The sequence below is a fragment of the Mustela lutreola genome, chromosome X, assembly GCF_030435805.1.
Source record: "Mustela lutreola isolate mMusLut2 chromosome X, mMusLut2.pri, whole genome shotgun sequence".
NCBI lineage: Eukaryota > Metazoa > Chordata > Mammalia > Carnivora > Mustelidae > Mustela > Mustela lutreola.
The window spans coordinates 1,153,092-1,166,886 of NC_081308.1; the positions used below are offsets into that span (position 1 = coordinate 1,153,092).

The 13,795-nt window shown below is 49.4% G+C and overlaps 1 protein-coding gene across 2 annotated transcripts in view; it reads right to left on the reverse strand.

Annotated features, from left to right (window-relative positions):
* Nucleotides 1–13,795, reverse strand: part of DHRSX (dehydrogenase/reductase X-linked) — a 141,625-nt gene that overhangs the window by 27,986 nt on the left and 99,844 nt on the right. For both annotated transcript variants that reach the window (XM_059157922.1, XM_059157923.1), the window contains one exon: nt 6,907–7,008. In XM_059157922.1, coding sequence (XP_059013905.1) covers nt 6,907–7,008 — 102 coding nt within the window. The remainder of the gene's footprint in view (nt 1–6,906; nt 7,009–13,795) is intronic.

The window sequence follows — 13,795 nt, forward strand, 5'->3', positions numbered from 1 at the left end:
TTCGTTGGATGCAAGTTCTGGTGACAGATCATGGCACAGATTCACTGACCCGGCCTCTAAGAATGTGACCAGAATGACGCTTTGGGCCAAGAGCGAGTTCAAGGTTACTCCAGAAATCATAAACAGTTTTTGGAGCACATTCTTGGCGTCAACAGCATCACTGGAGAAAGTGTGCTTTTAAAGAGCAGCGAGAACATCACTGCCATGCCTACGATCGGTCACCTCCGGGGAAATGTCCAATCCGTTCTGGGGCTCAATGGAAGCGAAGCAGGGGAGTCTCAGCACCACAGAGCCTGCAACCAGAGCCATCGTAATCCTAATCTAATCCACGATTATGTCGCACATCAAGAAATCTCCAAGTCCGTCTCTATTCTAAAGCAAAATGTCCCAGACACCTGCCTGTGCAGACCATCACTGATCTCAGATGATAATATGACAATGTTCATTGAATGTCTCCTATGTCCGTGGACCTGCATTTGTGTTTTTCGAATACTCCTCTTACATGAGTGCTGTGGAAGGTTGCCCCTTGATAGTGAGCATTGCCGAGACTTCCGTATCTCCCTTTGCTGGCTGAAAAGTAGGAAAAGGAACAATAAAAGTATCTGCTCATGGATCCGTGTGTTTGACTGGGGAGCAGACTTGCATGTAGAACAAGGTGTTGTTCTTTATGGAGTAAAACAATGAAACAGAAAAGGTACGTCCTAACCCTGGGGAGGAGACCGAGTTGTGTACCTTGCAGAAAACAGGAAAAGCACAAAAGAGACAGAGAAGGGGGCCCTCTCTGGCTGGTGGCACACGGCCAGATGATGGCCTCACTCTACCGCATGAGGAACACTTCAGAAACACCACCTTCACTCCGGGGAATGATCGCTACCCCTGCCTTCAGAGCCACTGTCCTCGCCCAGCTCTGGATTTCACTGGCTTACGCAGTAGTGGCATTTACTAAAACCAAAAACGTCTGGAAGCTGGAGACCATGGTAGTCAGGAAACGGATATAAAAATGTGGGGAGAGGGAAACAGAACATTCTGGAAGGGAGCAATGAGCATTCTGATTCTGCCTGTAAAACATGAAAAGGGAAGGGCTGTCCATGTGACTTGGAGAGGGACGCTATAGGCCAATTAATGCCTCGGGTTCCAGGCAACACTAGTTGGCCATGAACCCACAAGGGCACAGGTACTGGGGTTGAGTGCTTAGGGGATAGTGAACCTATAGTCACATGTGGGCCAGTCACAATGTCTAAACTGAAGGCACAGATATGTGTGTTCAAAGTAATTCTTTAATGTCAACACCATGGGGAACACATTGGTGAAACCCATGCCCAGGCTCCATATTCCCATTTCGATTCTGGAATAGCTTTCCCCATGTTGTCGTAAAAGACAAACCAGTCACTTTCCCCACACCCCGTGATGATGGTAAGGACCCAATTGTTTACTGAGTATGTTCCTTAAACAGGTAACGGGTCTTGATTGAAAAGTACCATGCACTTGGTTCCATCATATGTACAGGACATACCAAGGACACCTGAGAGCAAGCGCTTTTCAACACACAACTCTTGGAAGAGCCTGTGGGTAACATGCTTCTGGGGCATCTGGCTAACTGGAAAGCCACTGTTTTTCTCAGCCTATTTCCTAAAACCTCATGAAGGGTATTTGGAGGAACAGAAGTGTCCCATGCAGGAGAGGCCATGCATGCCCACAGCTTTCAGCCTACTCTTCGGGCAGATCCGGGATCACGGTAAGTCACGTCAAGCGGCACTGCAAACACCCACCACCAGAAGAACATCCAACTGCCTTCTGTTCTAGGGAAACCCATCACACGGCAGAACATGGAGAGGGAGACACACTGGAAAACAAGCAGAAGGCATTGATGAGACGTGGTCTACACCCATCGGGTTCCAACAGTCCATTGACGCATGCATGCGCATTGGTGATTCACCAGCTTCCGTGCTCCTGGAAGGGAGACCAGATGACGGCAGAGCCTGTTTTGCCCAGGGAACGCCAAGTGCATATAGAGGAAAACTGCTCAGGCATCTGCCTGCCCAGAAATGGGTACCATGTTCCTCCTCGCTCAACTGCTCTGCGGTTTTCGACGGGTGCCGATGCCATCAATATGCACCTGGTGAGAATCATTTACTTCTCAGAGTTATTTTACTTCTCAAGGGTTACCACTGCCATATTTATTTTTAGTAATTCTTGACATTGGGAAATGCATCCATTAGACGTATGGGACGAAGCCCTACAAGGGTAAAACATCAATTCCGTGCAGTTATTTCAAAACTATCTGTGATCAGGTGTGGGCATGGGAGAGTCGATAAATGAAACTTGGATGTGAATAGACTCTAAATTCTGAGCTGGCTCTGCAAGAGATACACTATCGATTCTTCTTGTGTCGGATAAATTCTCAGCTTGGATCCCGGGCTTCCAGAAAGAGGCAGTCTGGTTCTATTTTCATCGCACCAGCAAAGGCAAACACCATTTCCCTTCTGAAGTACTTAACATTTACAACATCTTGATCGCTCTTATCTTTTCTTTAAAAAAAAAAAAAAAAGGTTTTATTTATCTGACAGAGACAGAGCAACAGAGCATAAGAAAGGGAAGCAGCAGAGGGAGAGGGAGAAGCAGGCTCCTTGTTGAGTGGGGAGCCCGATATGGGACTGGATCCCAGGACCCTGGGATCCTGACCTGAGCCAGAGGCAGATGCTTGACTGACTGAGCCATCTAGGTGCCTCAGTCTTATCTTAAGAATTAAAAAATGAGAAAGAGAGAGAGAGAGAGAAGAAAAGCACAAATTCTAACTCTTCTTGGACCTTGGGAGTCCCTTTGTAGAATGCAGTGGGGCTGTATTCCAGGAGATGGGATACATGTGGTCCTGGGAACCCACATCCTTTCAACCAGTTGCCTTGGTGGGAGGAGGTAATATCACAGAGGAGGGTCTCGGGCAAATAGTTTTGGGAAATTCTGCAAACCCCTCTTGAACACCAACCAGGCAGGCCATGGCTGGGGTCCTCTTCTGAGAAGACCTGTGGTTGGAACACCCGTTTGCATCTGCTGACTCCTCCAAATATCTCCAAAAGAATCTTGACTCAGAATTCCCATTGCACACAGCAAGGAGGAATACTCATGCACAAACCAAGGGGAAAGACACATGAGAAATGCCTTATCTTCCTGTAAATCAAGGTAAGTCTGGGCACGCTGGGCTGGAGATGAATCCATGTGCAATCCTGACTGCACAGCCCTTGCCACCCCACTGGGCCCAGGGCCATCTGTCCCTGTGGCCTTCCTCCCTTCCTGGGTGCCATGGGATGCCACTTCAGAAGCCTGGGGCTTTCCAGGCAGATCACGTTTGAGATGGCGTCTTTTCTTTCATTTACACTACCCTGTTGTCATACTGTAAGTGGTACTTTCCGGGGTAGGTTGAAGAACTCAATAACTACCTGTTGAGTATCTGTCTCCTTTGCTAGAGAATGGCTTCCATGACGTCAAGGGCGCTCATTTATGACTGTATTGTTGCTACCTGTGAAGTACTGAGCTCACATAGGTAGGTGTGGTGGGCTGAATGATGACCAAGACATCCACATCCTGAATCCCCATGTGAGAGACAGAAGAATGTCTCAGGATGTCCACATCCTGGTCTCCATGTGGGAGACAGAAGAATGTCCCCAGAAACAGCCACGTCCTAATACCCATAGAGTGGACAGAATAATGTCCCCACAGACATCCACATCCTGGTCCCCATGTGGGGGACAGAAGAATGTCCCCAGGGATGTCCACATCCTGATCTCCATGTGGGGGACAGAAGAATGTCCCCAAAACCATCCATGTCCTAATACCCACAGAGTGAAGAGAATAATGTCCCCACAGACATCCACATCCTGGTCCCCATGTGGGGGACAGAAGAATGTCCCCAGGGATGTCTACATCCTGGTCTCCATGTGGGGGACAGAAGAATGTCCCCAGAACCAGCCACGTCCTAATACCCATAGAGTGGACAGAATAATGTCCCTACAGACATCCACATCCTGGTCCCCATGTGGGGGACAGAAGAATGTCCCCAGGGATGTCCACATCCTGGTCTCCATGTGGGGGACAGAAGAATGTCCCCAAAACCATCCATGTCCTAATACCCACAGAGTGAAGAGAATAATGTCCCCACCGATGTCCATGTCCTGGTCCCCATAAGCAAGACAGAATAATGTCCCCACAGACATCCAGGTCCTGGTCCCCACATAGTGAAGAGAATAATGTCCCCACCAACATCTATGACTTGATCCCTGGGTGGGAGACAGAACCATGTACCCCACAGACATCCACATCTTGGTCCATGTATGGCAGATGGCATCCCCAAACATGTCCACATCCCATGCCCAGTGTGGTGGACACAGTAACTTCCCCAAAGATGTCCACATCGTGATCTGCAGAGCCTGTTAATATGTGTCCTTAGATGGATAGAGACTTTGCAAATGGGACTGGATTAGGGATACAGTGCTGAGGATGGTTCTGGATGACCCCAGTGGTCTGGGGTCACCACAAATGTCCTCACAAGAGGAAGACAGAAGGCTCAGAGTCAGCGAAGCTATGTGTGGACAGAAGCAAACATTACAGAGAGACAGAGGGAGCTGCTGATGCTACTCCTGTCGGGGTGGGAAGCAGCCATGAGCCAAGGAAGGCTGACAGCCTCTAGAAGCTGGAAAAGGCAAGTCAATGCAAGAGAAATCAAGGAAATTTCAAGGAGAATCAAGGGATTTTCCCTTAGGGCTCAGGGTTTCCACAGTGCACGTGTTGTGTCTCCATGTGTCTTGGGCAGGGAGAAGCCATGGTAGGTCTTGAGCACAGAGGAAGGTGTGTGGGGAGCAAAGTCTGAGGGATGTAAAGCCAATGTATGGATGGGATTCCTTAGAGGGAAAACAGACATGGCGTACAGAGGGTCCAGCCTCCCTGGGTGGAGGTCTCCAGAGAAATGTTAGACAAGCCAGGCATGCTTGGTTTACCATCTGCAGAGAAGAACAGGGACCATGGTAGGACCACTGGGGTCATCCTGAAAGTGAACATCAGAGAGTGAACCACGGGGCATCCGCTGATGACCCCTGTCTTGCATGGACAGGTCTATAAAATCTCACAAATTCTGGACAAGTGCACTACAGTGGTTTCATCCTGCTGCTTAACAATTGCTCGAGGATGACGAGCTCTAGTCCCTAATTACTGAGGGTTACGTGGATTGAGGAGAGAAGATGCGCACTTGGACCAAATCCCTCACTGTCCCGACAACTTGTGTCTACACGGGGCAATCCATAATATTCTAATTCTCAACATTTATAATAGTGAGGAACGCCCTGACCAAGGATGCTCCCACCAGCGCCAAGACGGAGGGATCCCAAATCACTGATTTCTGCAAATAAATTAAAGGTGCGCCCATTTTGGGAAATCTTGAAAAATATCAGAAAAGGTCCGTGAGGAACGGAAAATTAAAATCATTCCAAGCCTTCCAACGAGCACCACCAGCACTAATAACACACACGTCGTGTGGTTTCCAGGCTAAGTAGGTGGAACTGGTGTTAGTTGTACCTTTGTCCGGCACCCACATGTCACAGGTCTACGTGTACGCATCTGTATGTGTAAACAGGTCACGGGCGTCAGACCCTCTACGTTGTAGATGCTACACCTTTCCCTTCACTGAGAATTTCCAAAAAGGTGCACTGGGCCGAAGCGTGCCTATCTGCACCCCCTTCCCGCCCACCAACCCCACGGATATGACAGAAAACATTAAAACGTGTGAAGACAAAGAGAAAGAAGAGAAGGGGACGGCAATCGAATCCCGGAAGCCAGAATCAGATGGACTAATACGGTGTAGCCTTACTATGTAGACTTAAGCTCCCTCTTCCCCGCAGATTATGTCCCTATCGTCATTCTCGTGATTTCTTACTAGGGTACCTTCCCTGGCAAAAGGACTTTGGAGAAGAGAGTCAATCAAGTTTCTTTAGTTGGGGAAATTCACCTGGATTATCCAAATGCGTTCGGCAGAATCGCAGGGGTCCAATGGTAAGGTTCTCCCTGCCGTGCAACAGATGAATAATTTAGCAAATGTTTTACGTATTTTGGAAAGAAGGTGTTGTGGTTTGACTGATGGCTATGCCTTTCACCCTATTAATATTACCGTTTATGTCCTCAACACACGACCAGCCGGTTTCCAAGTCTCAAAGCGATGTGTGATGTTCTACGAACACCAGTGTTTCTCTGCCATACTTCCGACCATTCCCGCGTTCTACATGGATTCAGTCCAGACACGTTCATGGCACTGCCTCCTCACTGTGGAGGGTTTGGATGAACCTCTACGACATCTCTTCAGTGTAGCAGGGGAAGAAAGCAATGTCTCGGGCACCAAGATGGGTCCACGATGCCCTTAAGACCTGAGCGTGGCTGAAAGAAAGGATCGGGGTCAAGGTTGGTTGGTGTTGAAGATGGACAGGTGGGCACGGTGAAGGCAGGGGAAGAGGAGATGTGGACTCCACATGTCCATTTGACGAGTACTGGCCACAGGGAAGAAGTCAAGAGACAGTTGGGTGTAGAGCCCACATACTGATGACCTCCATGGGGACGTGCTGAGGACTTAATATGGTAACATTTGTGAAAATGCCCAACCAAAACAACATTCATGACATACCTTATTAGCTCACATGTGCCAGTGAAGATATGGACTTCATACAACTTATTATCAGGCTTACCATCATTTCAAATTGATTATGCCCCTGACAAAAGCCATACGCAACAGTGAAGCCAAGCCTCGGTGACCACAGCACATAGACTCCCGAATTTCCATGGAAATCCTGATTTCCCAAAGAACATCCATCCCAGGACAGCCGGTGTGCATGTCTGCATCAGAGTTCAGCTCTGGATTTCCCCAGGACTCACCATTGTTGACCAGGACATGGAGAGGGATTTTCTTCTTCTTAAACGTCTGGACAAACTGCCGGATGGACTTCAGAGATGCCAGATCGCAATATAAAAACTCCACTGTGAAAGGACAGAAACACCGGATTATCTTTTGACCGACTACAGAGCCTACAATGGTTTCTAAGTAAGTTAAGTTCCATCGCACTAGGAGAAGGACACCGGATTTTAAAGATGAAGGTACCATGCAGGAAACGCACCCTATGAAGACACTATGTGAGTCATGCCCTGGATGATACCCTCTCCTTGAGTGTGGATGGGACCTGTAACTTGCTTCTTGTCAACAGAGTAAGGCAAAAAATGGAATATCAGTTCTTTGAGTAGGTTCCATTATATAGCAAGGATGATGGGACGTCACTCCCAGGACTGCATTTCCTTAGGTAAATCCCCTCTTGCTAAGGTGGGCTGGAGAGAGATTTTCCTGCTGGCTTTAACAGAGTAAGCCGCCATGTTACGAGAGGCCATGGGTCAAGATCCTTCCAGTGGCTCTGGGGAGCTGAGAGCAGCCCCTGGCCGAAATCAGCAGGAAGGTCAGAGCCTCAGACCTACAACCTCAAGGAGCTTCAGTCATCAAACAAACAACTGAATGAGTTTGGAAAGGCATTCTGAGCTCCAGAGGGGAACTCAGAGCACCAACCATTTGCAGCTGACATCAGTCCGCTGGGTCATCCTCTGGCATGACGGTCTTTGTACGGGGACATCACTTTGGGTCTCTGGGACCAGCTCTTGGGAACATGCTCCCTTGGATGTTGGTTGCAAGACCCCAGAACAGAGGGGAATGCAGCTCCCATGCCCAAGAACCAGCGGCACACAGCCCGGGCGCGAGACATGTCTTCACGGTTTTGTTGTTTTGTGCTTCTCGTAAAGCACTTTAAATATCACAACACGGAGGGAGGGCCGCCTGGGTGGCTCAGTCAGGTAAGCATCCCACTCGGTTTTGAGCCTTGTGGGGCTTTGCACTCAGAAGGGAGCCTGCTTGAGACCCTCTGTCTCCCTCCCTTTTCCTCTGCCCCTCCCCTCCCCCTGCTTGGTCGCTCTCCCCCCTCCAAAATAAAGAAATAAATAAAACAGTAATCCCAACACAGCAGAGCCAGCCACACGCACTAGGTTGGGAGGGTACATATTTTGGAACATGTATATTTGATTTCACTTGGAAAGGACATTTTAAGATAATCTACAGTCCCCAGCTTCTTCCGTGTGAAGAACCAAGCCGCTATGTGCCAAGTCGCGTGACCACTGAGGATGAGGAAGGACCCGTTTTCAATATTTTCTCTAAAGAAATACGGGGGGAGCTGGGGAGGGCAGGTTTCTGGATCAAAGCCCCTCCGAGTGAGATCTACAGATGGGTTCCATCCTGGGAAGTGTTTGTTACCAGTCTGCCGTAAGACACAGCCCAACATTGAGAACAGTGTTTAGAAAATTAAAAAAAAAAAAAAAATCGAGAGTCATTTTATGTTTGCTGAATCCAATGATTTAAAAAAAGCAAAACTGGAGGCTCCGTTTTGCGTGTTTTTAAATTTCATTTTTCTAGTAATTCATGTCGGCCCCATCTACATCGGTATCAATCTGTGACAGATTTGGGAAAGGGGTTTTGCCGCAGATGGTTTGGAAGCGTTGCTCTAGAACATAGTGCCATCTGGATAGGCATTCCCGAGACACCATTCAAATTCTCCCCCAACATATTTATGAGGATAATTTTTTTTTTTTTAAAGGGGGAAATCTACACTGCTTCCAGTGATGAGAATGGGTGATAACAGGGTTGGTCGACACACAAGCTCAGCTTCCAGGATGAGAGCACTGTTGCTGCATCTTTGTAAAGTCAGAAGATCATTTTTCTTTGATCGCTGGAGGAAAGGGTTCCTAACCAGCCAGAACCCAGAGAGCCAGCTTTCCACCTAGAGATCACTACCTTGTGAGGCAGCTGAAGGGCTTGGCTCCATGGTTGCCATCAACACCGGCTTTCCGACCTTAATTCAGGAACTACTCCTCTCCCACTGTTCGTGCTACAAGATATCACCAGCAGGAAGGAGAAGGATCGCGCGGTGGAAGGGGCTGACATCGCATAGGGACTCTGAGCCCATCAATCAAGTCCCACCACTGGGGAGGACAGAGCGGTCACTGCAAACTAGAACTCATCACAGGGTCCATCCCCGACAATGGGAACATACAAGACACGTTGCAGGGCATGGGTACCACCTCTGTTGAGCAGAAGTACCCAGCTTGATCTCAGACAAGACAAAGGAAGTCACATTTCTTAGGAGCTCAGCTGGCACACCCAGCTAAAATTTGCATTTTTTCCACCACGCAAGCCCCACAAGGTGCATTGGGAAACGGGGTGAGGGTCATTGATCCAGCAGGGCACATGGAAGCTGGAGGTGGGAGAAGCAGACACGGGTGGTGTTTTCCATTCTACCTGGAATGCCATCAGTGGTACCTCCCACTTGCGTTTGAATAATTACAGAAATGGAAGACTTCCCTGTATGTCTCAGGGGCAAGAAGTACTGTATCTGTGAAACATGACTGGAAAAATGTGAGGTATACCAGCTGTCCGTGTAGACAGAATGGAAGACCCAGGAAGGAGGCATGAGCTCTGAGACCCTGGTCCTGATTCAAAACCAATATGGCGGCCTCCCACTGGTGGCAGTGGGTGGGGGGGAAGGTGAAGTCTTCTCTATGTTGATTATAGTTTTAAAAAGTGAGGATTAGGGATAAAAAAGGCCCAAAGTTACCAAACAAGCAAACGCAATGGGAGGTTGACCTCATTCGTACAAAGCAGGGGTAGCTCAAGACTAAAACATGAATGGGACACAAAGACTTAACAGGTAGAGACTCAATGCTTGACCCATATGATGTCCTCTGGTAACCCTAACCCTAACCCTGTGCCTTTTCCCAACACATCTTCACAGCTATCCATGTGCATTCTCAAGAACTCTTGCATATGCAGGGAGAGACACCAAAGTCCCGATTCTTACAAGAGGATTCACGCGGGCCCATCTTGGAGCATGTGACAGACCAACAGACAAGCAGAGGAACAAGGACCCAGAGAAGGCTGTGATTAGGACGCTTGACAATGCTGAAGAATGCAAATTTACAAAACAGGGACGGGTCTTTTGTAATGAGGAAGATTTTATAATGATGGGTTCCTCATTCTCTCTATATTAATATGGGAAGTTGATAACAAAAAGATGAAAATTTCAGGGACAGGAATCCTTTTCTGTGAAAATACCGATTATTATAGCCTCATCAAGGCAATTAGGAGTAATCAGACCGCGGAATATGACAGCCATAGAAAAATGACAAAAGAACAGGCATCCGGGAAGTGGCTGCCGGTGTTTCAGCAAATTCTTTTACACTTTGAAAGAACAGACAATCGCACCTCTACCGACAGACTCCAGACAGAGGCACGGAAGCGCGGAGTTGTTTCGTTTGATGGCATGTGCGTTGTCGTGACAGAAAAATCTGCAAAGACGCAACACCAGAAGGGAAGGACTCGGAATTGCAAAGCACCTGACCCCGCGGGTAACATCTGTACCCACAGACGAAAAAGTCGCAGACGCAAACGGAAATTAAAAACCCGTGCAGATGATCCAAAGTGAGTGCGTCTATCAGGAGGGGACAATGCGGAAGATCATTTCCGAAGAGGATGCCCGGTAGGAAAAGCCTCCTAGAACTGCCCGTCACCGCTCGCTCCCCCACGTGATGGAATCGGGGGTGAGTTTAGGAAGAGCACGCCCCCTGAAAGGCGGAGAGGCATTGTTTGGGGGGAAAGGGCATCCCTCTGCAGGAGAAAATGAGAGCTCTCAACCCTTTCCCAACAGCAAACATGTCTGTCCTGTGTCCAGGGTCAGCCGGTGCTAGGAAACTCTGTCCTGTTCCCTGGTGGGGAACAGAAACTCTGCAACCGGGGGATGGAGCATGCCTGTGCCTGTGTGCGGGGGGCAGCCAGAGCCGTCCTGGGACCCAACCCCATATTCGGGGGGTTGCCAGCTGCTGGAGCCGCTTTAGGCAAACCCCAGGGCAGGGGTGGGAGGCACTTGGAGGAATGGGGACCCACAAAGTGCGGGGGGTCTGCCCAGGAGGAGGACAGTGTCCCGAGCACTCCCTGCCCCTGCCACGTTGCTCTGTTTCTCGGAAGAAAGAGTACGTTTGAAGCAGATGTGGCGGCGGCTGTCTAGGCTCCTCCTGTCCTCGTGTGCTGAGACCTGAAATCCCGCCCTCTAGGTCTGCAGCACACGCAAGCCTGTCCCCGAAAGTGTCTGTGGTGGGGGGCGGGGGGAGCGCTGTGCTAGAAATGGAGAGACCAAGGCAGAGACAAACAGAGAAAATCAGCAAGACACAGACACAGAGACACAGGGAGACAGACAGACAGACAAAAGGAGACAGACAAGCACAGAGAGGAAGAAAGAGACAAAAGGAAACAGAGACAGAGACAGAGGGCGACAGAAGGACAGACACAGAGACAGGGAAACAGAGAGAGACACAGACATAAAGGGAGACAGAGACAGTGAGAGAAAGATAGACACAGAGATAGAGACAGAGGCAGAGACATAAAGAGAGAGACAGAGACAGATAAGGATAGACAGAGAGGGAGACAGGGAGACAACAACAAAAAGACCATCAGAAAGAGACAGACAGAGAGAGAGAGAGAGACAGACAGACACGCACAGAGACAGAGAGAGATCATCAGAAATAGTCACAGACAGAGACAAAGAGAGAGAGGAAGGCAGACAGACAGAGAGGCAGAGCTCCCTGGCAGGGAGGGAGCAAAATGAATGAAGGAAGGAGCATTTTCACGTCCCTCTGCTGGCTCTGAGGCCCCACCACCAGGGCTGAAGGCTGGGGCTGTATTTCCTGGGGGGGGGGGTGTGTGCTCGGAGGTAAAGTCCCCAGAGAGGTAGGCTGTGCTGACACCATCCAGGCAGAGAGGAGCGTCAGGACTCAGGCATCCATCTGGAGCGAGGTTCATGCAGATGCCCACCCCAGAGCCCAGGACCCTTCAAGGCACTGGGGTCCCACACGGGGTCCCAGCCAGCAGCTCGGACAGGACAGTACATGTCTCTACACGGCACACCACATTCCCTCTCTTTCCAACACACGGAGGCATGGTACCGTTTGAGCGTCCTGTCTGGGCAGTCCTCTATAAAGACCCAAGCATCACGACCCAGCCTTACAGCCAGCGTCCAGGGCCCTGCGCTGGGTGGCTCAACCATTACCATTCTCCGTCCTCACAGGGACTCGTGGGCAGAGCCAGTCAGTGCATCTCGTCCTCACCCACCTGCCCAGCCTTTTGCATTCAAGACGCCCATTCCTCAACCAAACACGTCTTACGCATCGGATGTTGTCTTAGAACCAGCTTGAAGAGGCAATCTGTCACCCTTCTGTGCCTACTTGAGTGCTGGCTTGTCTTATCAAGGCAAACTCCTCCTTGGAGAGTCTCCCTTACAGACAGAAACTGTCCATACACACGCATATGTCCCCACACCACCTCCAGGGAAACCTATTTTTTCCTGGTGTCCCCGACCAGCGTCGTCTCTCTAGAGATACGTGGCCCAGCCATCCAGCACTGTAATGCCCTACAAATTCGAGCCCAAGCCGCTCATGTATAAAACGGCAACAGTCACCACCCCAAAAAAGGCAACAACTGCAACCCAAGTCATGAGGTTTGGTATGCGTTCTTGTCGAAAGGCGTGGGCTTTTCAGATCACAGAGTAGGAAGACAGTTGTGACGCCCACATTTATTAAGAACGTGGGAATTGACAAAACACACCTGATCTGCCCCCAAGAGAAACAGCAGGTTGTTGAAAGCCCAAACTGCTTTCAACAAAAAGAGAAAAAGGCAGCTTGGAACCAACATATAGACAAGCCGATGAGGAAGCACCCAGCGTGTTGCATGGGAACGGGGTTTTCTAAAGAGTTTGGAAACAATTCCTTCTCCGAGGAGGGGAACCGCCCTCCTGCAGATCTAATTTGCTTGATGCCCTGCCCCCAGGGCTGCCCCAGCCCCGATGCTCATGGGTGGCTCATTAATGCAGGTGTAGTGAGGATGTTGTACGTGGCTTAGACCATCCCAAGGACATCACCAAGGGCTTCGTGCCTGCTGGTCAGCACGTCGAGCCTCTTAAGACATAATTCCTAGGGAGTTCCCCGCTCAGATCCCATGACAGTGTCTACACAAACAACCATGGGGGAAATGCAAATTGAAATCCCAAGGGGAGGTCTCCTCACACCTGTTAGGATGTCTATCACCAAAAGACAAGAGGTGATGGGTGTTGGTGACCCTGGTGGGCACTGTGGGTGGGAATGCCAACTGGGGCAGCCCCTGTGGAAAACACCATGGAGGTTCTTCATAGAGTTAGAAACACAATTGGTCCATCCACACAATGGAAGATGACTCAGCCTTGATACAGAAGGAGATCCTGACATTTTTCCCAACATGGGTGGACCTCGAGGACGTGATGCTCCGTACGAGAATTCAGAGGAAGACAGATACCATGTGATCTCACTTAGGTGTGCCATCTAAAAACGTGGAACCCACGGAAACACAAAATGGCAGACGCCGGGGGTTCTAGGGATGGGGATGGGGAGATGTTGGTCAAAGGGTATGACGTTCCACCTGCACATCCTCAGCACAGTGATGAGAGTTAACAGCACTGAATTAAATGCTGGAATTTACTGTGTGGAGATCACAAGTGTGTTCACTGCATACAACATGGGAGCTCCATGAGAGGATGTGTTAACTGAATAGAATACGGTGATCATTTCAAAATGTATGGGTACCATAAATTATCATGCCATGTACCTTTAAAAAAATCACCTCGGAGGACCTAAAATACACAGGTACCTCCATGAA